This window comes from Osmerus eperlanus, chromosome 18 (genome assembly GCF_963692335.1).
Source record: "Osmerus eperlanus chromosome 18, fOsmEpe2.1, whole genome shotgun sequence".
Lineage (NCBI taxonomy): Eukaryota > Metazoa > Chordata > Actinopteri > Osmeriformes > Osmeridae > Osmerus > Osmerus eperlanus.
In genome coordinates this window covers 8,656,324-8,681,953 of record NC_085035.1, presented here as the reverse complement: position 1 = coordinate 8,681,953, position 25,630 = coordinate 8,656,324, and the positions used below count along the sequence as shown (strand labels likewise).

Here is a 25,630-nt window from a genome sequence, read left to right as displayed (position 1 = left end):
CGTCTTGTCTTCCTTGAGGGTTTAGGTTGGTTGAGGGGCAGTTCTATGGGCGTATGTGAAGCCCTCTGTGACATGCTTGCGTGTAAAAAGGGCTATACAAATACATTTGATTTGATTTGATATATGTCATGTATTCCAATAATGTAGGCTTAGCCTATGTCAAGGCAAATCGTTTCTTTGCTGGAACGCAAGACTGATGATGTCTCGCAAGAGAATGTTGGCCTACAGTCCCGTTTTATTGACGTTTAAGCCTCATTGCATCATTCAGTCTATTGGAAGTTTATTTACAGTAAATGTATTTTCGGATCCAACTGTCATCATTGAGCTACTGTTAATGGGTAAAGTTAGTCACGGAGAACAAAACAAACCACTGTCGAAGTGTTACAATTATTGACTTTTCTGCAGTCTTGTTGTATGAAGGAGCAGTTGAAAGCGTGTCACTTTAGGCTTTATACGGTAGAAAACTATACAAGTCTACATACAATACTTTACAATATTTGGGTCACCTTGTGAGTACAATACACTCAGATTTAAGTTAGTCTTTTCAAGTGGATTAACGTTTAACAGTTTCACAGTGACAGATCCTTTAAATGAAAGCCACCAAGAGCAGCAATTAAACAATGGTGAGAGACTGCAGTCTAGTTTACGTGCATGTTACTGAATCTGCCATGTTAGGGACTTGAGCAGCATTTAGAATGTAATGTATCATATTATATACAATAAACACTGGTTTTAATATTTGCAAGTGTACTGCAAGCATTAGTTTAACATATCAGATATCATATAATGTCATTGAAACAATACTTGAAGCACATTCTTATTCAATCTTAATGATACACATATTTTCATAATAGATATGATGATGTATTTATTGTTTTAGTATGGCATCATACTTTCAAATAATGGGTACATGCGTTTTCTGAGAGTGCTTTTTTGTGTAAATGTAGTAATCAAAGGGACAAGACTGTGTGAAGTTTACTATAGTATGGTGAACCTGAGTGTGCTTCGGGGTATGGACAGAGATGTCAGAGAGGAGCATTTGTAAATGAGAGGACAATACTGAGTTATGTGGTGTCTTAATGGAGCATGACATGGTTGCAGTCCAAATGCCGAACACATCACTTTAAATGTAACTTAAAAATACAAACATTGCTTTACACCAGTATGTCACAAATAAAACAGACAACTTGTATTAATTTTATACAACATGTTTAGCACTTTCCAGTTTCCTATTACCCCAGATACTTATCTTTCTTTGTGCTTTTCCCATTTCCCCAGGTGAAAAGCTGGAGGCCTTGCTGAGGTCACTGAACAGCAGCAAGCCCCTGTACCTTGGCCAGACAGGTCTAGGAACTGCAGAGGAGCTGGGAAAACTAGCACTAGAGCCTGGAGAGAACTTCTGTATGGGGGGTCCCGGCATGATCTTTAGCAGGGAGGTGCTGCGGCGGATGGTGCCCCACATAGGGACCTGTCTCAAGGAGATGTACACCACCCATGAAGATGTGGAGGTAGGCCGCTGTGTGCGGCGCTTCGGAGGGACGCAGTGCGTCTGGTCCTATGAGGTATGACCGTTTAATTTTGGGTGTGGGCATTAGTACAAAGGTGTCTGGTCCCAAAAACGAATGTTATATCCTTGATGCTTTATATTGTTAATATTAAAAATGAGTCCTTGTGTCCAGGGGGGCTGCTATACATGGCTTAACAGGGCTTAGCCCTCCCTTACAACAGATTGTTTAAACTTTTGGTGGCACCTAGAGCAGCAACACCAAATAGTCACTAGAAAAACTAAAAAAATCGAAAGGGTCTTATTTTTTCCAGCCCAAACTCATCAGCTACCATCTATCTACCACTATCAACTTCATAGTGTGTGTGACAAGTTTTGAGGCGCGCCCCCTTGATTTGCTACTAGTTTGGGCTAAATTAATTCAGCCCACAGGCCACTGACTTTTGGCCAATGACAGCTGGGGGTGCTACTACAAGAGTGGGGACTTGTGAGTGACAGGTGTCGGGCATGCCCTCTTGACTTGTCGCCCATTTGGGCTAAATTCATTCAGCCCACACAGGCCATTTACTTTTTGACCAATGACAGTGGATGTATAGACAGTACAGTCAGGTGCTAGTGGCTACTGTGTGTGATAGAGTGGGGAACGTGATCGTTGACATGGCTGGCATGAGATGGATTATTTTCTTTCTCATCTGTTTTCTGTGGAAGAGAAATTAGAAGTAAAGCGACTTGAGACACACCGTCTAAACGTTCAAATTACACAAAAATACAAACAACAAAATTGTACGTTTTGTGTAAGTTGGTTTGAAAGAAAGGATTGGCTAACGGCAAGTGTAGCGAATAATTCGCTTTTCTGTTGTTGTAACTTGGTATCTCGGATGTAATTATGCATTTGCTGCAGCGTGAACTATTGACGAATGTAGCCTATAGTAGCCTACACTTTTTTTAGCCCACCCACCCAATATCACCACCAGCCATCACTGCTTGTGTCATTGTTCACAGACAAGATAGTCAAAATTCTTAACCACTAGTGCAAAGTGCCCGTGATGCAGTCGGTGATTGAGATGCCAGTGAAACACACAACAGATTTTCTTGAACTATAGTACACAGTGCCTGTGATCAAATTGGTGGCACACACACACATTCCTGGAATTATAGATGGGGCACAGTGCCCACGATGATGTCGGTGACAAACAGATTTCTGGAATTATAGATGGATAGTGCAGTGCCTGTGATGCAGCTGGTGATGACAGTTCTTCTCAGTGGCTTTGGTATATTTCTCAGATCACAATTGAAACTCTCTGTCATCTCTGAAGTACTTGTTCAACCTCCACATCATCTATTCTAGTCACTTATGCACGTGATAAAATACATTTCTCATTATTTAAAACAAATTCCCAATGCTCTGGCACATTCATGCAAATGATTATGTACCTAAGGGGTGTTTTCTATAATATTAACGTTTGTATTGTATTTGTTTTATTTTTTCTTTGTGCTATGCAATGCTGTAAAATAGTCTTGAATTTTCACATTATTGCATTATTGCATTATCGCATTCTCATAAATATGACACAACAACTGACAGAGGAGAATCAATTTGTACAAACATTGTGCCTGTCACTATATCCATTCCTTAAGAAAATGACCAAGGAGGCTAAAGTGGTAGGAATAGTGCGCATGTCCGTGGTGCGCGCTGGTGATTACAATGTTGTAGTTGATTTGGTGTTGAGAGTTTTGTGCACGTTTGCAATGTGCAGGTAGTTTTGACATCATTAAAACATTGATTTCTGTAACAAAATTCACTGATCTATACTGAAGGTATCCACTTTATATTGTGGTTCTGTTAGCTAACCAGCATTTCATCCTTAAAGGGTACCCTTTGGAAGCAGCACTGCAAACTAATTGTAGATAATAACCTTCCAGCTATATCTACTGAAATAAACCATCCACTTTAAATAGTCTTTTTCTTAGTTAGCTAGAACTTCACTTACATAAATAATATAATTTAGTTTCTGTCGAATGCCTGTTTCCGGCTTGCTATATACACATTGTTTCAGCTCGCGAGAGCTAGCTTATTGCAGCTCAGTCAACTCAACATGGCTGAGAGTTGAGAGCAAAGCCAGCAAAACTGGCAGCGATTTGTTTTTGTGAAAATGTCTAAATGCTTTTTCAAACAACTTCAATTGCGGCACTGCACTCCATTGGATTATAAAAAGGACACCTGCGATATATGAACTTAGCAAAGTGCCCGGTTCTCAAGATACTCGTTGGAAAGTAAACCCATTCTAATTCGTACACAGATACACACACAGAGATTCCTGGCATTATTAGAGAGATGTTGTCAATAGGCTATAACATAGTACTCTTAAGTATTTTCTGACGTAAAATATGTCTAGGGTTTTTATGACAATGATATGGTAAGACTTCAATAGAAAACCAATATATTTATCAACATGACAATTGATAATGTAGGAGATAGCAGACAACTGGGGGCTACATTCATTTACAAGAATGTACAAAATTATTGGCGTTCTGTTCATAAGAATTAGTAATTGCTTGTATGATATGCATAGATGACTAAAGGATGTGGAGGTTGAAAAGTAGTTTTAAGAATTTCAATTGTGATCTGAGGAATGTAGGTACAAAAGCAACCGAGAAAAACTGCAGCTGCATCACTTAAAGATGAAGATGGATTCAATTGAAGTGGGCATCTTTATTAGAAATTAGTCATGTGTACACAACATTGTTTAGCACCCCCCCCCACACACACATATGCTTATGATTCAGCGTCCACCTGATGAAATTCACCCTCTGCATGTTCCCATCCGGTTGTCCTTTCCTCCAAGGGCAACCAGGAGCAGTGGGCGGTAATATCAACAGCACCAGGGTGCCAGGTCCAAGTGCTCACCCGTGACCTAGCCGGGGGATGTAGCATTTCTTTTGTTTTGGGGTTATTATCGGAGGAATCCCATGTGTGCACGGGGAGAACGTGCGGATCACAAGTAGAATCTCAAGCAGAAACATCACAAGCACTACACAATCTATTTATAATACCAGGAATCACTGTGTATCATCGATATCTTCCTTCATCAACGGTATCACAGGCACTGTGCACTAGTATATTCAGATGATCAGAAAAAGTGTGTGTGTGTGTATGTGGAATTGTTTAACAAGATAGTAAACTAAGGAAAAATTCACTGGTGGGGACATTTTCCTGGCAAGGTCAAGGTTTCGACAAGGTCGAGTGTTATTTCAAGGGCAGGGGTTTTCAAACTTTATAATCTGCGTACCCCATTTAAAATAATATGGTCCACCACGTACCCCAATCTGATATAGTCATATAATAGAATATAAATATATATATATAAATGGTACAATAATGTGATACAAACAACAAACAATGACCTAACTATCTGAAACATTAAAAAACTTTTCAGCTTTCACATCAGCACATAGCGGCTAGTAAAATAATCGTTAAATTAGTCTGCAAGGCGGAACCTCAGCTTTTAATTGGTCATGTGTTGTGTATTTTGAAATGGACCAATAATTGGGAAATTGCAAAAACAAGACTTCACGATTGGCTGGTACAAACACACAGGAGGAGGGATTAGACCTACACCAATATTTTAGTAACATATGGCTTCTGTTAAAAACAGGGCTAATTGAATATGTAAATTTGCCATGTGTGCACTGAACATTAGTAGTCAGCAAGCAATTGAAACAATCATCAACGCATCTGAAGTTTATAAAACAGAGAGATAAAAAATGTATTATTTTGCCAAATTATAGTAATTACAATGCATTGTGAGCCATTAGAGATTTCTTCTTGCATACCCCCTGGAGAGTTTGCGTGCCCCAAGGGGTATGCATACCCCAGTTTGAAAACCAATGTTTAAGGCTAGAATTATACTGTGGGTTGGGAGTTAGGGATAATTTTAGGGTTAGGGTTAGAGTTAGGAACTAGGGTTAGGTTTGGGATTAAAGTTAAGGTTATGGTTAGAGTTGGGGTTTGGGAAAATAGGATTTTGAATGGGACTGCATTGTGAGTCCCCACAAGGATAACCATACAAACACTGTATGTCTGTGCATTTACTTGTGTGTGGAGTATGTAAGATAGACATCACCTTTGTGCTATTAAAATACCCCCAAGAACTGAGAATGATTAATGGGAAATGAATTCCCTCCAAATGTGTTTTCTCCAATGGAAGATGTATCTTATCTAGAAGAGAAAGAGGCATACAAACTTGCAAATAGTGCTTTCTATTACAGTACAAAATATCAACCCCATTCTAAATTGGTACCTGGGAGTCAGGTGGCTGAGCGGTTAGGGAATCGGGCTAGTAATCTGAAGGTTGCAGGTTCAATTCCACGTCATTCCCCCCCAAAAATGACGTTGCGTCCTTGGGCAAGGCACTTCACCCTACTTGCCTCGGGGGGAATGTCCCTGTACTTACTGTAAGTCGCTCTGGATAAGAGCGTCTGCTAAATGACTAAATGTAAATTGCATTGCAAAGGCAATACCCTTATATTGTGAATATGTAGTGTCTACCTCAAGGACAGCTGGCTAGGTTGGAACTGGCCAAGTTAATTTTATAACAACATAAAAAGATGTTACGTCTACCATTGGATGCCAAAATGGATGGATGTCAAATTGGTAATCATGCATAGTATGCACCAGACCAAGTGCTGGTATCAATTTACAATAACGATTTACATTAACTATACTTTACTTAAATTAATTATCAGCTTGCAAGGTGGAATCCTAAAAGGCTAAGATGTTCAGTGCCAGGGGGACAAATTATACGTTCTTAATGTGATACGGCATTACTCATAACATACAGTATTAATGAAACCTTGACTCTGATAACTGACTCATACTGGATCAGTTATGACATATCTACAGAGTGTGTAATGAATGTATCATGTAGTTGCTTAGAGTTGTGCTTAACGGCACATAATTGTTGTGTGCAATTACAGAAAGCATAATTGCATTTTCAATACATGTTGATTGTAGTCTTATATTACATAAACGTAAAGCCAGTGTTTCCACAGCTTTGGGAGGGGGGGGCGACCATGTAGAGACAGAAATGACATGCCGTTGTGTAAATAAGATAAATAACATAAGGCCATTTAGTTTGTTTAAAAAAAGAGCAAGCTATAGGCCTGTTTTATAGGAAAGGTAACCTTTAATGACTTATTTTGTGATCTGGCGCTATATAAAAAAATAAAGAAATTGAACTAAATTATCTTGACCTTCCAGGGGGGGGGGGGATTTGAGCTGCATAACATTTTTTACGTCTTGATTTTGGATGGAGCATACATCACACTCATGCAGTATGATGCTTTGATTGAATGAAGCCAAGAGGGTTTTCATCCAACAAATCAAATGCTGGATGACAAAGATCTAAATAAGGAGCACACATATAGCTCTTCATAGAATCATCTATGCCTGTCAAGTGCAGTATATCAGCTTTATCCAATATTTGATCAATATAGTCTGATGGGAATTGCAATGTAAATCAATACATCCTATACCCCTCATTATTGTCTTTAATAGGGTTTACACCGAACTTTAAATAAGTCCAGCTGAATATCTTGATGACCATCTGCCACATACCTATGCCCTTTGGTCATGTGATCCTCAGGGTTGTGACCAATATGAGTTTGAGCTAAACAGAGCATCTCATTGTGGATGCATCTGTCCTGAAAACCATGTTCCCTTGCAATTTGAAATAAGATTATACGCTTGGAATGTGATTACAGTCAGCTGTGATATTCTACCCGCTGAGCAATATCATCTGTTTGTGGTGCAAGTTCCATGAATTGCAGGTTATGTGACCTCAGAGTAGACCTCAACAGAAATACTGTTACCCCTGGCAAGGATGTAATAAACAGGACAGCTTATTCATTCAATTATTTCACATTTCATGTGGCTGATATACTTTGCATTCCAAGTAGAGCTAAATTGGTTTTCCTTCCAGTGTAGCAATCTTTTAAACTCTGACAAGCAGTATGACAACTTATCACAGTGGCGTAGACATCACATTAACTTCCGTTGTATGTGGCTTAATGTACTTTATCAGGATGGAGTTGTATTTTAAAGCACAGCGGGCAGAATCTCTCATCACCCAGTGCCTTACATGTCATATGTTAGCTTTAAATATGTGACTTCATAAATGCATTGACTTTCTGTTAACCTACTCTTGAATATTGTCCATTAGGGACACTAATGGACACTATGGACGGTATGAACGTGGACAGTATGAACGGTATAGAAATACAGGTATGAATTTGGCCTACACTATGGATTTTGACTATACCGTGGTAGAGCCTTCCAGAAATTGACTATATCGTGACAGTAACCGTTGCCGTCCATGCTTCAAATTATACCGTGATATAATTTTTAGGCCATACCGCCCAGCTCTAATGTCCATCAGACCTGCAAACACTGGGTAATTAGCAAGATGAACAACATACAACAGTTAAAATGGGCTGTGTGCCTTTGATAAACTCAATGGATTAATTACATTTTAACAAATTCTATTAAGAGGTTTATATTTTGTTAAGCTTTTCTAAAGCAAATGTCTAATATGTTTATGTGATCGTGTGTGACATGGGGCAACGACATGAACATCCAATTTGTTATACCGTTTAACTTAAAGGCTTTTTAAAGCTTGACGTTATTGTTCAGAATGATTCAAAGTGGGGTACAATGGAAACACAACCAAAGCATAATACCTTAATCACATGTCAAACCTGGGATTGACCAATCCTGGGTATTACACTGTAGTCAACTCTTATATACCAACTATCTGACATGATCTTCCATGCCAAGTCTGTGTTTGTAGTCGGGAGTTGGTTGGATCTTGGATATAGAGAAGTATTTCTCTATATGTGCAAAATGTGTTTACTTGGAAGCAGCTTTAATGCCATACAAGTCTGGGCATCATGATAGCCTTTCTTATTTTGAGGTGAAAAAAAGATGAGTCTTCTTCCTCTGAGTATGTAGTAAGACTGCGAAGTACCTCTTCCCCATCATATAACTGTTGGAAAGTCATTACAGATAATTAGATAGAGTGAATGTGCATGGTTGACTTACAATGATGTAAGAGTAATTTCATTTATGGCACGGCAGCTGTTTGGTTGGATCTATGTGCTTTTTAGTGAAGAATAATTTATATGTATGTAAGTGTTTCAAAGATGGAGGGCCTCATGTACATACATTTGCAAACGTAGTGTTATTAGCGCCATGGCCAACCCGCAGATTGTGCACGCTGTGATACTTAAGTTTACGTCGTATTTACGAAACCTGCAGGTCATCGGGTAATCAGCGCCTTTCTCCGCCCACTATACCGTACATTGCGCGCATTTAAACGCGCAATTGAATGGACCTCCTTCTCTCTTTCTATCATGGATCAGCCACCAAAGTCAAAACAGCGAATACTGGTTGAAATGATCCTGATGACAATATTTGTAATGTAGCGAGGAGTTTAACAACTGCTGGAATGGAATGTGAACTCTGAGTCGGAGATTCGATGTAATCTTTGATTTCTTCCAGTAACTGTAATATTGAATGGCTGCTTAATCTGTAACGCGTAATGTAACGCCTTGACCCTCCCGTGAATGCATATGCATGACACGGAAAAGCGCAATTTGCCATTTTCAGTTACCTCAGTGCGGCATGTTTGCAGGGGCGTGTCCAGGGAGTGGCCAGGGGTGGCATTGGCCACCACTGAAAAGTGATTGGCCACCACTGGTGCCACCCCTACCATGCGATCTGCTATTTGCTGACAGTCTTGTCCATATGCATGAATAATGGCCAATGAAAAAAAATCTAAAATATTAGGGGCAGGAGTTCAGGCTTAGCGGCATGTTCAACAACTACACTGGAGAAGCATGAGAGAAGATGCTGAAGATACTAACGTTGATTTTTCCATATGTGTGCTGGGAGATATTTGTAAGGATATAAACATTCAGAAACTAAACATGAGCTAGGAATTTGTATGACGTTATTCAACACCATGCAGCCCCTTTACTTTCGGTGTATGGAATACAGTTCGTAATCCAAAAATAGCCTGATGTAAAGTCTCTACAGACTGTATAGCTTGCTTTGCAAAATAGCATGCTAGCTAGCAAGCATTCACGATGTGAGACATTTTATTTATAAGATGTTAAATACCCATGCCATTTGTCTGTAACTGTTTCACATGATAATTGGTTTGTAGAGTAGTTAACATAAGTAACGCAATGCATTGTATTGTTATCCTGCCAAGCTTACTATATTAAGTGGAAATCATGATCCTGGCTTACTTCAGTCATAAGATGACCGAGGTGAAGTTATTTGACATTCGTCTCACATTTGGAAGACGCTACTTTGCAGTGTCGCGTTAGGGACTGGGTAAAAACTACCCATACAATTTTGAAAAATGATGACTTATAATATTTTAATAAATATAAAACCTCAAACGGACACCAGAGTATTCCTACAATGTCTGGTGTACTTCCTCAGCCTTTACCTTTTCAATTAAGTTTCAAACAAAATTATAGAAAATCACTAATCTCTGAAAATATCTTCATTCTCACAAATCTTAATAACTTTTTCAAAATTGTGTCAAAAAATCTCAAATATACACCAGATTATTCTAATAATGTAGGGCCTACTGCCACATATTATACAAAAGAAGAAATCATTGGAATTCTACATACGGCTGACGTGAGGTGAACATAATATTATTGAACAATGTGAACTTTCTGAAGAACAAAGAAATGACTGACACAGGCAGCAATGAACCCCCAACAGTGCCTGATGCAGTGTCTGCTCATCAAGGTATGTCCTCTGAACATCAGTAAGATTTAATAAGCACGTAATACAGTAAAGGTATGATATCAGTTATATTTATGTTTGTTATTACTCTAGTAATCTATAAATAATGGTAAAATTACTGAATAAATGGTTCCAAATGTATGAGTAGGTCTACAAATGATAAATCTTGTCATTTCAAGTTTTCAGTTAGAATGTTTCTGACGTGTATGATTGGTAAAACTTACGGAATCCATCGAAGAAACTGTAGACTAATTTCTAGACTGTTAAATTATTATAAATACATTAGAGCTGGTGAGAGGCGTCGAGCTGGGGTGGGAATACTTGTTTCCCGTCGGTTCGGCGCCTGTACACTGGGGTTCACCCCGGTGGACGAGAGGGTAGCCTCCCTCCGCCTTCGGGTGGGGGGACGGGTCCTCACTGTTGTTTGTGCTTACGCACCAAACGGCAGCTCAGAGTACCCACCCTTTTTGGAATCTCTGAGGGGGGGTGCTGGAAAGCGCTCCTCCCGGAGATGCCCTCGTCCTCCTGGAGGACTTCAATGCTCATGTGGGCAACGACAGGGAGACCTGGAGGGGCGTGATTGGGAGGAACGTCCCCCCCGATCTGAACCCGAGTGGTGTTTTGTTATTGGACTTCTGTGCTAGACACAGCTTGTCCATAACGAACACCATGTTCAAGCATAAGGGTGTCCATATGTGCACCTGGCACCAGGACACCCGAGGTCACAGTTCGATGATCGACTTTGTAGTCGTGTCATCAGACTTGGGGCCGAATGTCTTGGACACTCGGGTGAGGAGAGGGGCGGAGCTGCCATCAAGCTGAAGAAGGAGGCCTATCGGACTTTATTGGCTGGTGGGACTCCAGACGCAGCTGATGTGTACCGGCAGGCCAAGCGGAACGCGGCTTTGGCGGTTGCGGAGGCAAAAACCCGGGCATGGGAGGCGTTCGGCGAGGCCATGGAGAATGACTTCCGAATGGCTTCGAAAAGGTTCTGGACCACTATCCGGCGACTCAGGAGGGAGAAGCAGTGCACTGTCAACACTGTATATGGTGGGGATGGTGCGCTACTGACCTCGACGGGGGACGTCCTGGATCGGTGGAAGGAATACTTCAAAGACCTCCTTAATTCCACCAACACGCTTTCCGTGGAGGCAGAGTCTGGGGACATTGGGGGGGGGGGGCCTTCTATCTCTGGGGCTGAGGTCGCCGAGGTGGTTGAAAAGCTCCGCGGTGGCAGGGCCCCTGGGGTATCTATATCTAGTCATTTAGCAGACGCTTTTCTCCAGAGCGACTTACAGTAAGTACAGGGACATTCCCCCCGAGGCAAGTAGGGTGAAGTGCCTTGCCCAAGGACACAACGTCATTTTGCACAGCCGGGAATCGATCCGGTAACCTTCAGATTACTAGCCCGAATCCCTAACCGCTCAGCCACCTGACTCCCTGGGGTGGATGAGGTCCGCCCGGAGTTCCTTAAGGCTCTTGATGTTGTAGGGCTGTCTTGGTTGACACGACTCTGCAACATCGCGTGGACATCGGGGACAGTGCCTCTGGACTGGCAGACCGGGGTGGTGGTTCCCCTCTTTAAAAAGGGGGACCAGAGGGTGTGCTCCAACTTTAGGGGGATCACACTCCTCAGCCTCCCTGGGAAAGTCTATTCAGGGGTCCTGGAGAGGAGGGTCCGTTGGATTGTCGAACCTCGGATTCAGGAGGAGAGTGGTTTTCGTCCTGGCCGTGGAACAGTGGACCAGCTCTATACCCTCGGCAGAGTCCTGGAGGGTACATGGGAGTTCTCCCAACCAGTATACACATGTTTTGTGGATTTGGAAAAGGCGTTCGACCGTGTCCCTCGGGGGCTCATGTGGGGGTGCTCCGAGAGTACGGGGTTCCGGATTCCCTGATCGGGGCTGTCCGGTCCCTGTACGACCGGTGCCAGAGTTTGGTCCGCATTGCCGGTAGTAAGTCGAACTTGTTCGCGGTGAGGGTTGGACTCCGCCAGGGCTGCCCTTTGTCAACGATTCTGTTCATAACTTATATGGACAGAATTTCTAGGCGCAGCCAGGGCATTGAGGGGGTCCGGTTTGGTGACCTCAGGATTGGGTCGCTGCTTTTTGCAGATGATGGTCCTGTTGGCTTCATCGGGCCGCGACCTTCAGCTCTCACTGGAGCGGTTCGCAACCGAATGCGAAGCGGCTGGGATGCGAAACAGCATCTCCAAATCTGAGGCCATGGTTGTCGACCGGAAAAGGGTGGAGTGCAATCTCCGGGTCGGGGAGGAGATCTTGACCCAAGCGGAGGAGTTCAAGTATCTTGGGGTCTTGTTCACGAGTGAGGGAAGAATGGAGCGCGAGATCGACAGGCGTCGGTGCGGCGTCCGCAATGATGCGGGCTCTGCTTCGGTCCGTCGTGGTGAAGAAGGAGCTGAGTCGAAAGGCGAAGCTCTCTATTTACCAGTCGATCTACGTTCCTACCCTCACCTATGGTCACGAACTGTGGGTAGTGACTGAAAGAACGAGATTGCGAATACAAGTGGCCGAAATGATCCGGGAGGGGCTCAGAGTCGAACCGCTGCTCCTCCGCGTCGAGAGGAGCCAGTTGAGGTGGCTCGGGCATCTGATAAGGATGCCTCCTGGACGCCTCCCTGGTGAGGTTGTCTGGGCACGTCCCACTGGGAAGTGGCCCCGGGGAAGACCCAGGACACGCTGGAGGGACTATGTCTCTCGGCTGGCCTGGGAACGCCTCGGGGTCCCGTAGGAAGAGATGGTGGAAGTGGCCGGGAGAGGGAAGTCTGGGCCTCCCTGCTTAGGTTGCTGCCCCCGCGACCCGACCCCCGGACAAGCGGCAGATAACGAACGGACATTAGAATAAATCATAATTTGCAATAGGGAAATCCCATAGCTGGGGTGCTCAATTTAGATTAAGTGACCATTTACTAACATCTACACACAGGAGGAAAATGTTAATGGAAAATTCTTAGTTTATTGAGATATAACACGCAGTGTTTCATTACCTACAACAAGGGTAGATAAAAAAAATTGAACTTGAGTCTCGATACGTGGTTGATGGCCTGCTCTGAGGCTGTGCCCCTGCTTTGCCACCCTGTTCAAAATGTTCTAGACACGCCCCTGCATGTTTGTACATACCTCGCCATGCTTTTAAGTGCAAACTGCGAAACAAATACGCCTGAAGTGGGCGCAAAAGCGTTAGTACATTAGGCCCTAAGTCTTTTGTTCTCAGTCTGGATCAAATACTTATTATATTTTTTTGCTCTTTCATTTTCTATAAATGTTGATGCATTTCAAATGAAATGGCCACTCTACTGTACTACTATTTCAAAGCCACAGAACTGCACAAAAAAGTTACAAATTGTTCATAATCAATTAATGTTTTTTCCTGAAATAGACTACAAAGAGTAAAGAGAAGTAAGTACGCAAGTAAAATAATCAGGCCAACATTTAAAGAAATATTGTCACTTTCTATGACTTTTCTTAATCCTCCCAACAAGTCAAATTGCTTTCTTGGTCTGACAAACTTAATCTGCATATTGATTAAAGGAAACATTACACTGTCAGTCTCCCTCTGGCTGTGTCAAGGCTAAACCGTCACTGCATTCTAGAGTTAGATCACATGATTTTCCAACCAGTGGGAGACAAGCTTAATCAGCAGTATTGAATGTATCTACAGTATGTACATGTGCTGGCAAGTAGGCCTACTCTCTGATTTGTTTAAGGGCTTTAGCAAGCCTATACATTTTCTATGATTTGCAAAGTCTCTTTGTGAAATACCATCAGCTGTAGTATGTTTTCAATTGAAGGCTTACAAGTTATAGATGTGTTTTTTCTAAATCTGTCACGTCTTACACATATTATAATATACACAGTAAACTTGATTAATTTCTTGAATTACCTTTTGATAATTAATTTGATAACTATTCTATATTTATTAAAAACGAATGTGTCACAGACCTCTGTCATAACCGTCCAACAGGGCATAGACTAGCTAATTATGCTAATGCTACAGTGAAATAGAGAAAATTGACCACTGTTTCCAAAAGTAAATGTTATAATAGCATCAGTGAATATTGTATTGCATGAGCATACATGGCAGCCTTTGCAAATTTGTGCTTGTTTAAAATAAATTTGGACTGACAAGAAAGGAAATATTTATATTAAAAGAAAGAAAGGGAAAGAGTCCCCTTTGGTGGACGAGGCCCCAGGCAATTGCCTACCGATGCCCTAGGTAAAACAGCTTACTTAGCTTAAATGGTCTGATTTGTAGCTGCTAATATTCACCAAGTAGCCTTAACAACAGTGTATGTTGCCTCTCCATCCACAACTGTGTGAAGCTCTCCATCTGCTCGTCTACTACAGACGGGATTGACGGTTGTCTCCACTATCTGTGAGACAGGGTATCTAAGTCCGTCTTACATTAGTCTTGTAGGGGGTTAAATATTGGCCAAACAACCAAAACGAATTCCCCCGTGGTTTAAAGGAAGATGGGAAACTGAACAGTGTATTAGCATGAACCAAATAATGCCAATACAAATAGAATTAAGCTTATTTGACTATGGGTTAAATCAGAGCAAGAATGGTCAAAGTACGGTTAAATGAAATACGCATTTAATGACATTGCAAATGAATGAAATCAATTACAAGGCAAACATGTTACAATATGAAAGCTTTAAATCATACCTACTCTACCATGATCATTGTAAATCAGAGAGAAAGCAAGAGGTGAGCAAGGAGTAGGACAGTAGGACAAGGGAGAACTGAGGAGAAAGTCTCAGGAGATGAAGAATCCACAGAACAATGCATTACAATTCCCTTTATACACAAGGACAACCAATCAGACCACATCTTGAATGGGGTGTGAGGGCCATCAAGTTGAGACCGTCCAGAAACTCCAGACTTTAGCATATGAGAGGTGGGGGCAGGTTTGACACCCAGCCTTACAGTCTCTCATAGGGAAGCTTTATGCAACAGGTAAATTGAAGTGTCTATGGCAAGTCAGACTTAATGTCACATTTAAGTCTAAGACTAAGTCTATTTTTATGCAACTGGCCCCATGCAGTTGTTCAAGCGCTCGGCTTAGTGTAGCATATAGTGCAGCTCAACGCTATGTAGGCCTATAGTGCCAGCTCAACATGGCTGAAAGAGTTCCATCGTGAAACTGATGGCAAATTATGTTTTAGGGATCTCAAAGCGCTTATCCAAAAAATGTCAAACGGCATGTCCTTGGTTTCTGAAATGGACACTTGCCTGATTAGAACTTTACACAGTGCCCGGTTCTCGAGATAATCGCAGAAAAAAAAACTGTGATTCCTGGCGTTATTTGTCAAGTCAAGTCATTTTTATTTATAAAGCACATTTAAAAACATCCAATGCTGACCAAAGTCATGGGCGGCGTTAGGGAGGGGCTAGCAGGTGCTTCAGCACCCCCAAGAAAGACCAAAGCACCCCGATAACACCCCCAAAAATATTGCTAATTTATTAATAGTATTCAGGCCCGGAGTGGCCATCGGGAGAAAAGGGGACAATTCCCGGTGGGCCGCTCTGCCTGCTCATAAATTGGGCCAGCAGATCGCCTGCTTTCTCTTTGTTTTTTCACACACCGAATTAAACGAGTTTGTTAAGTTACTGTGTGACTGATAAGTAAGCTAATAGGCTACACTAGGTTTTAATCTAAATAAGCGCATGATCAGACCGTGCATTAAAAAGTGCAATTTTCAGTTGTCGCGCACGCTGTCTTTCTTATTGTTGTGGAGGGAATTAGCAAGATTAAGCTGATGCGAAAAGAATAAAATGGATGGGGAAAAGATGCCAGGAGGAACTGAAAAAGCCAGGTAAAAACTGGCCAGGTAAAAAAATCGGTCACTTCATAAAACTATGTTCCTGCAAGGGTGGGAAAAATGTTTTCTCAAAAGCACAGAATCTTTCAGGTAAAAATTTGGGTTGTAATTTCCGGAAAATATAGCTCTGACAATATGAGTCCAACGTAATTTTTATATTACATAAATCTCAAGAAACCATTTTGCACTGAAATTAATGCAAAAAATCTCGCTCGTCCGCTGTCCGCGCTCGCATTAATGTGAAGTTCCGATTTCACCTCACATCAAAACCTGTAGGTCCTATGTTTGGGTTAAAACCGAATGTTCAACGTATGGCTCGGCCCCTGGTGGGGATGGGCTGGTTTTGACCATTACATTCCCGGGCTGAAAATGGGTCACACTCCGGCCCTGATAGTATTTATATATAATATATAGCCTATATATATAATTGCGCAGCTCCCCCTGTCAATGATCTAGCACCCCCTCAGCACCTGCATAAAAAATTCTCTGCCGCCGCCCCTGACCAAAGTGCTGTACAAAATCATCAAATAGGGCAAAACAACAATAAATAAGAACAACAGGCAAACATCACAATTACAGTAAGCATGAGTGACCCTAAACTGACTCGAAAGCCAAAGAATAAAAATATGTTTTAAGACGAGACTTAAATGTCTCGGTGGTGGGGGATGACCTGATGAAAATTGTCAGTTTATTCCACAGAGTAGGGGCTACAACTGAAAAGGCACGATCACCTTTCGTTTTCAACCGAGTCTGTGGAATGGCTAAAAGGAGCTGGGTTGATGATCTAAGGGGCCTGGAAGTGTTATACAGCCTAAGAAGATCTGAAATATACAATGGAGCCAATCCATGTAAAGCTTTAAAAAAAAGTTACAACACCTTAAAATCTATTTTATATTTGACTGGCAACCAGTGAAGAGAGGCCAATATGGGGGAGATATGGTCCTTTTTCCTGGTACCAGTCAACATTCGAGCAGCCGCATTCTGGACAAGCTGCAGGCGTGATAATGATGATTGACAAATGCCATAATACAGAGAATTACAATAATCAATTCAAGACGATATAAGTGCATAAATAACAATTTCCAAGTCTTTGAAAGAGAGGAAAGATTTGAGTTTTGCGATAGTCCTTAAATGAAAGAAACTACCTTTGACAACAGAATTAATTTGTCAAATTTTAGTGCTGAATCAAAGATAAAACCCAGATTTCTGGCATGGGAGTGCACATTGGTGGACAAGGGGCCCATTTTTTTTTAGATAAATCATCAATCGGTCTGGGGGTACCAAACATAATCCCCTCCGTCTTACTCTCATTAAGTTGGAGAAAGTTATTATCCATCCAGCACTTGATGTCTTTAAGGAAATCAAACAGGAACACCAGAGAGTTGGTATCACCTGGTTTTAACGGTAAATATAACTGTGTATCATCAGCATAACAGTGATATTAGGCCGTAAGGTGAACCCTGTTATCGTTTCAACCCGCTCCACAGTCTGGCATCTACACAATCTTTAGCTCATAAAAAAGAACGAGTCCTGCTAAGCTACCAAAAAAAAGTTTGTCGCTGAAATTCCAGTCGATTGTCGATGCGTCTATGTTTTATGCAGAACTAGTTTCTTCAGAGCGTAATAGGATTTTGGTGGCACGGTTCGACACGTGATCCTTCTACACCAATAAGGTAGCTGCTTTTTGTCAACATGGATGGATATGGTTGTCTAATAGAGGGTGGGACTTTGCACGTTAGTGTTTCCTATGTTTATTTTGCCGTGGCGGTCCGCCAAGACTACATTTCTGCCGCCATGGTATCAGAAATAGGGCTGTACCAAATTTTAGGACGTCTATGTGATTGTTAGAGTGCATGTCGGAGAATAGCATGGATACGCGCTTCACACCGCAGTTGAGATTGTGCGTCTTTGAGAAGTCGTATAGCTAACTTGTCAGTTAATTTAAGCCTGTTATTGTATTAGTCTATATTCTTGCTAATTTAAATTAGTTAACTGGTGATCTGTATTATTCCCCTGCTAGCTAAATTGCACATGTCTGTTGATTCGATAGCGATTGCTGCCTTTGCTTACGTTTGTATTTTCGGTACATTACTATGCAGAAGTAGTTTTAATTAATAAATAGTGTTTAATATTATTTGCTACAGAATGCTTAGCCTATCAAGCTCAAATGAAGCAGACAGTGTACATGCTTTCGAGTACCTTAATCGATAGGCTACTGACCAACGTCAATTATTAATACGTCAATTAATAATTGGCAGCATTTATGCCATTTAGAACATACTTTATGAGTGGAAGGTCTAGGGGGAAATAGTACGAAAATATGTGCAATATTACATTAGTTATTAAACTAGGCTATTACATTAACCTGGGGGAGGGGGGGGGGGACAGACTTATGTTGTTGTTGTAACATTCATTCATTCATTCTTCCACAAATGAAAACACTGATCAACCATAAAACAATCGTAATGAAAAATATGAAATATGATATATAAAACTGTACAAAACAGAATAAGGAATAACAGATTAAGGACACTCAGTCCTCACTGTCAGTGTCAGGACAGTTATCTCCCAGTTCCTCAGTTTCCTTTGTGTTGGCACAATTACAACAACGACATAAGTCTGTGCAACACAGTCCTGCAGAAAAACATGAACATCTGCCTGTCTCACACGCACTTTTGCAGCCGCAGTGTATCACATGCAAAACACTGTCAGGGGCCGAATTTCTGTTACGTGCAAGGTCCCATTCACTATTTGCCAAACATATCCATCCATGTTGACAAAAAGCAGCTACCTTATTGGTGTAGAACGATCACGTGTCGAACCGTGCCACCAAAATCCTATTACGCTCTGAAGAAACTAGTTCTGCATAAAACATAGACGCAACGATAATCGACTGGAATTTCAGCAACAAACTTTTTTTTGGTAGCTTAGCACGAATCGTTCTTTTTTATGAGCTAAAGATTGTGTAGATGCCAGACTGTGGAGCGGGAATCATTTTCTAAAAGACTTTTCGTGGTTCACCTTGCAGCCTATATGGTATATTATGTTTACGGAGAATGGAGCCCAGAGGGAGCATATACAGAGAAAAAAGAATTGGACCCAGGATTGAACCTTGAGGAACTCCACATATAATCGCTGCCGAAGAGGAGGAAATATTTCCAATATTAACAGAAAAGGTTCGATCTTTCAAATAAGAGTGGAACCACTGTAGAGCCACACCCTGGATCCCAACCCATTGTTGGATACGATCCAGGAGGATAGCATGATCAACAGTATCAAAAGCAGCACTGAGGTCAAGTAATATTAAAACAGCACAATTCCCAGAGTCACTGAACAACAACAAATCATTCAGTACCTTAAGCAGTGCAGTTTCTGTGCTATGGTGTGCTCTGAAACCTAACTGAAAGTTGTCCAACACAACATTCTCACTAAGAAAAGGAGAGAGCTGAGAAAGAACCACCTCCAGTATTTTGGACATAAATGATAATTTAGAAATGGGCCTAAAATTGTTAAGATCTGTAGGAACTAGATAGTTTTTTTTAATATGAAGCTGAACCACAGCGTGTTTAAAACTGGAAGGAACAGTTCCATTAATAAGAGAGCTATTGATTATCGACACAAGACTGGGACCAACAGTATCTAACACCTCTTTCAAAAGGCGTGAGGGAACTATGTCTGTAGAGGAGAAAGTAGACTTCATATGTGACACTATGTCCATCAATGTAGAGAGGGACACAGGTTCAAAGCAAGTGAGAGAAGCAGGGCAAGGGACTAAATCAGAAGGGTCATGATCAGTAAGTAAGTAAGTATATCAGATCTAATAATGTCAACCTTGTTGATAAAGAAACTCAATAATTGTTCCGTAACTTCACGAGTAACATCAGGGAAGACAACAACATGGTTTTATTTAGATAATAATAATCCAGGCTAAAAACAACACCGCTGCCAACTGCAGGACAGAAAGCTGGTAAAAAAATTGCAGACTGTGAATGCACAATGAAATAGGCTTACCAATATCACTGCCCCATCCTTAAAGCACGAGTCGGCCTAGATCTGACCATAATTAGAATTGTGTATTCATTGAATTAATGTGTTACCTAGGTTTATTCTTATGGCATGTAAAACCATTTATTCTTTCAGCTGCACGACGGTGTTAAACTATCAAATGAAGAAAAATACAAACATAGGCTTAATCAAAGTAAATAGGCTTACTTTTAAGACAATCTTACAAGGTCAACAAGTAAGCAATAAGTCTTCGGTGCTTTAATAATTGTGACGATTCGCTATCTCCGTCACCGAATACTTTCCCCCGGGTGCAGGACAGCAAAAACGAGACGATGAGACGGACAATTGCAGCAACACTTCGGTTATATATTTTTGGTTCAGAATAGCCAGAACACTAGCAGGCACACTGCCGTACTAGGATTTCCAAAAACGGTAAATTAAACACTTTACGTCAAACAAAGTTAACACCAACAATCAGCGAAATAACAGGCGGTCACCCAACCGACGTCTGCCGAGTATATCTCCGGCTCCACTCTCCCCTTTCCTTCATCTAATCGGGACCTTTAAAGCAAGCACAATCAGGAATATGAGTCACACCTGTTTACTTGATCCCATCAATTAAGCGTCCTTAGGCCTACCTCCCAGGAGAGGGTGCCCCCAGACCCTGTATTCCCCTTGACCCCTCACACATCCCCCTCCGCAGTTCAGACCCAGAGGGGCTGGCGCCAGCCGTGCTACTCCCGTCACGGCGAGAAAGCGCGTTGGCGTTGCCGTGCAGCTTACCGGGCTTGTGGATCACCCGGAACTGGAACGACTCGAGAGAGAGAGAAACCACCGGGTGATACGACTGTTGGAGTCTCTCTTCCCAGCCATCCATTGAAGGGGGGCGTGATCCGTGATCAGGTGGAATTCCCTCCCCAGCAGGTAGTACCGTAGGTACTCCAGAGCCCATTTTATGGCAAGCGCTTCTTGTTTTCCACCGTTGCGTAATTACGCTCTCTCTGTGTCAGTTTCCTACTAATAAAGAGGATAGGGTGGGCATCCTCGCCTTCCCCTTGGGAGAGTACCGCCCCTATCCCCGTGTTTGAAGCATCTGTGGAGACAGAGAAGGTTGCGTTAAAATCGGGCATCTTCAATACAGGCTCACTGCACAGAATGTCTTTAAGCCTCTGGAAAGCCTCTTCAGCCTGTGCGTTCCACCGGACTCGGTGGGGCTCGGCCTTCCTTGTCAGCTCCGTAAGCGGCGCCGCGATCCCTGCATAGTCAGGCACAAACTTTCTGTAGTAGCCCGTTAGGCCTAAGAACGCTCGTACTCCCTTTTTGTTCATAGGGCGAGGCCATTCTCTCACCGCCCGGGTCTTCTCCTGTTGGGGCCTGACCAGCCCACTGCCAATCGTGTACCCTAGGTACTCGGCCTCGTCCAAGCCCAGATGACACTTGGCTGGGTTGGCTGTTAGTCCCGCTGCCTCCAGACTTGCCAAGACCGCTTGTAGCTTCCGTAAGTGATCGTCCCAGTCGTCCGCGTGAATGACTACGTCGTCAATGTAGGCCGCTGCATACTCCTGATGAGGGCGGAGCAGTGTGTCCATCAGTCGCTGGAAGGTGGCTGCTGCTCCATGCAACCCGAAGGGAAGGCGTACGTATTGGTAAAGACCATCAGGCATAGCGAAAGCAGTCTTATGTCGGTCTTCCGGCGCCAACGGCACCTGCCAGTACCCCTTGGTTAGGTCCAAAGTGGATATGAAGGTGGCCTTCCCCAACCGCTCTATCAATTCATCCACTCTGGGCATGGGATACGCGTCAAATGTGGATATGGCGTTAAGGCCTCTGAAGTCGTTGCAAAACCTTACCGATCCATCCGGCTTGGGCACGAGCACTATTGGACTGGACCAGGCACTGGTGGAGGGCTCCACGACTCCCATCCTCAGCATCTCCCTCACCTCTTGCTTTGCGAGGACCCTACGCGCCTCAGGCAACCGGTAGGGGCGTAGGCGCACCTTTTCCCTGGTTCGGTGGGGATGTGATGCTGAATGGCTGTTGTCTGTCCGGGTACTTTTGAGAACACCCGGCTGTTCCTTTTAACCAGCGCCTCCAGCTCTCTCCTCTGTTGCGCAGTGAGCTTGGTCCCTAACGGGACTTCGGTGGAGGCCGCCTTCTTCTCAGCTGTACTCCCATACAGAGCCGGCGCTCCTCGCTCCTGATACGCCTTCAACAGATTGATGTGGTAGATCTGTTCCGGTTTTCTCCTGCCGGGCTGTTTCACTTTGTAGTTCACCGGGGATGTTTGTGTCATTATTTCATAAGGACCCTGCCACTGGGCTGGCAGTTTATGTTGGGGTGTAGGAACTAATAACAACACTTTATCCCCTGGCTGGAACTGCCGTGGCTGTGCCGACTTGTCATACGCCCTCGCTTGGGTCGCTTGCGCCCTTGCCATATGTTCCCGGACCACTGGCCACACTGTTGCCATCCTGTCCCTCATCAGAACCACGTGATCTATTAGTGATCGGTAGGGGCACGGTTGATTTTCCCATGCTTCGCGAGCCAAGTCTAGAATGCCCCGGCAGGGTCGCCCGTACAATAGCTCGAATGGGGAGAAACCGGTGGAGGCCTGGGGGACCTTGCGCAAGGCAAACATCAGGTGGGGTAGAAGCATGTCCCAATTCTTCCCGTCTTTGTCGATTACCCTCCTCAATATCCCCTTTATGGTCTTGTTCAGGCGTTCACACAACCCGTCAGTCTGAGGATGGTAAACGCTTGTGCGTATCTGCTCCACTTTATACAGCTTACACAGGTCCTTCATCAATCTGGACATAAATGGCGTACCTTGATCGGTCAGTATGGTAGAGGGCAGGCCGACCCGTGAAAACATCATATACAGTTCTTTGGCTATCCCCTTTGTAGCCATTGTCCTCAGGGGGATCGCTTCAGGGAATTTTGTGGCGTAGTCCACCACCACCAAAATGTACTCGTGGCCGTGCGCAGAGCGCGGTAGTGGTCCCACCAAGTCCATGGCCACTCTCTCAAAAGGGGTCTCTATGATGGGGAGAGGTATCAGAGGGTTACGGTAGTGCGCCTTAGGGGCTGTCCGTTGGCAGATGTCGCATGAAGTGCAGTACTTAGCTACGTCTTTGGTCACTCCCGGCCAGTAGAAGCGGGCCAGCACTCTTTCTGCAGTCTTCTCTCTCCCTAGGTGTCCCCCAAGGACGTGCGAATGTGCCAGGTAGAGAACAGTATCCCTATAGGTGCGTGGGACCACCAACAGGTTGCGCTTCTCACCCCTGCGTTCACAGACCCAGTACAACAATCCTTTGGTTAGGGCGTAGAATGGGTATTTTAACTCACCCTCGACTGTAAGTCGTTCCCCGTCCACCATCCCCACTCTGCCCATCGCGTTGCGGACGTCTGGGTCCCTCTGCTGGGCCGTCCCGAACTGTCCCATGAGGTCCTCCGAGAGGGTCACGTCCCGGACGTTGGGTCGAGGGGGCGGTTGTTCGCCCTCACCGTCCGACGACTGTGTGGAACCCGGGCCATGACTCGTCCTCAGTGGTCTCCATGAACACCTGCCGTAGTCTGTCTTCCTCCTCGGCCCCCTCGTCCTACGAACTCCCAAAGCCCTTCCATTCGTCCTCCAGCGAGGCCTCGGCGAACAGCTGGTGAAGGCGGCGTTCGGGAGTATCCGCCTCCTGTTCGCCGTTACGCCCCGTCTCTCTTTCCCCCAGCAAGCCATCCCGTTTATGGCGTCCGCCTGCCCCTCTCCTCCCGGGTCGTCGGTGGTTGGTCGTCGAGTGGGCCAGACCGATACGTGTAACCGGGTTTCTCTTCTTCTTTGGGGCTTGGGCACTCCTCTCTGCCTTTGCCCATAGCGCGCCGAACAACGGACAATCCCGTCCCAGCAACACTGGCACCGTTAGGAACGGGGACACCCCCATGGACATTGTCGTCTTTCCTGCTGGGGTGTTGAGTTTGACCTTGGCGGTAGGGTAGTCCCTGCTGTCCCCGTGTATACACGAGACCGTCATATCCTCAGTCAGATAATTCCACTCCCTTTGTAGGTCCTCCCGGATCAAGGATACCATGCTCCCTGAGTCCAAAAAGGCATGCGTGTCTACGCAGCCCATCCTCACCGGTACCCGCCGAGCTGGTGTTACCTCCGTGTGCCAGCAAGGCGCCGGAGTTGGGGCTGGCCCCTCCCTCCGTGTGGCTGTGGAACCCTCTGTCGGCATGGGTTCATCCCCGGTGGTACAGTGACGGGCTATGTGTCCAAAGGCCCCACACCGGTAACACTGCGTCTGCCTGGGATGGGCGCTAGTCCTGGGTTCTTGCGCAGGGGAGCGCGTCTGGTCAGCGTTCCTAGGAGGACCCATCTTCCGCTCGTTCTTCGGGTTTGGTCCTCGAGGAGGTCTCACGGCCCCTCCTGCTCGTACAAGTGCTTCTGTGGCCCCCGCCGTTTCTATCAACTGGACCAGCCTGTCGACGGTGGTAGGGTTCCCGTGGCTAACCGTCTTCACCAGATGGGTAGGCAGTTCCCTGAGACACTTGTCAACCACCATGGTTTCAAACACGTCTTCGATAGTGTTGGCAGGTCCCAGCCATCCCTTTATCAGCTGAATGAGCTGGTGCAGCTGGCCTCTCGGGGACTCACCCTCGCAGTACTTCCACTCGTGGAATCGAGCCGCCCTTTCCCTGGGGCTGAAGTGAAACCGGGCCAGGATCTCCTGCTTCAGGGTGTGATAGTTTTCGGCGCCTTCCTCCCCCAGGTCGAAATAGGCTGCCTGGGCCGGACCGGTCAGCTGCGGGGCAATGAGCCCCGCCCAGTCTCCAACCGGCCATGCCTCCCTCCTCGCAGTCCTCTCAAAGGCCGTCAGGTAGGCTTCTATGTCCTCCTCCTTCGTGAGACGGGGTATCAGGCTGCTCACGTTAGGCGTGGGCCGTCCCCGTGGTTCCCTTTCCAACATCTGCCTGATGACGTTCAAGGTCGCGGTCTGTTGGGCCGACAGGGCGGCCAGCTGTGCCACCACTTCCCGCTCGTCATCTTGGTTGCTGTAAATGGTCCGTCAGGCTGTGTAGGGGATACGTCTCCGCTTAGTCTGCCCGCATCCTCCACCAGTTGTGACGATTCGCTATCTCCGTCACCGAATACTTTCCCCCGGGTGCAGGACAGCAAAAACGAGACGATGAGACGGACAATTGCAGCAACACTTCGGTTATATTTGTTTTTGTTCAGAGGAGCCAGAACACTAGCAGGCACACTGCCATACTAGGATTTCCCAAAACGGTAAATTAAACACTTTACGTCAAAACAAAGTTAACACCAACAATCGGCGAAATAACAGGCGGTCACTCAACCGACGTCTGCCGAGTATATCTCCAGCTCCACTCTCCTCTTTCCTTCATCTAATCGGGACCTTTAAAGCAAGCACAATCAGGAATATGAGTCACACCTGTTTAC

At 44.4% G+C, this 25,630-nt stretch overlaps 1 protein-coding gene across 1 annotated transcript in view; it reads left to right on the top strand.

Moving 5' to 3' along the window:
* The window catches only part of chsy3 (chondroitin sulfate synthase 3), a 136,814-nt gene that overhangs the window by 1,812 nt on the left and 109,372 nt on the right, over positions 1–25,630 (top strand). Inside the window, exon 2 of the mRNA XM_062484425.1 lies at positions 1,279–1,562. Within this exon, the coding sequence (XP_062340409.1) occupies positions 1,279–1,562 (284 nt within the window). The remainder of the gene's footprint in view (positions 1–1,278; positions 1,563–25,630) is intronic.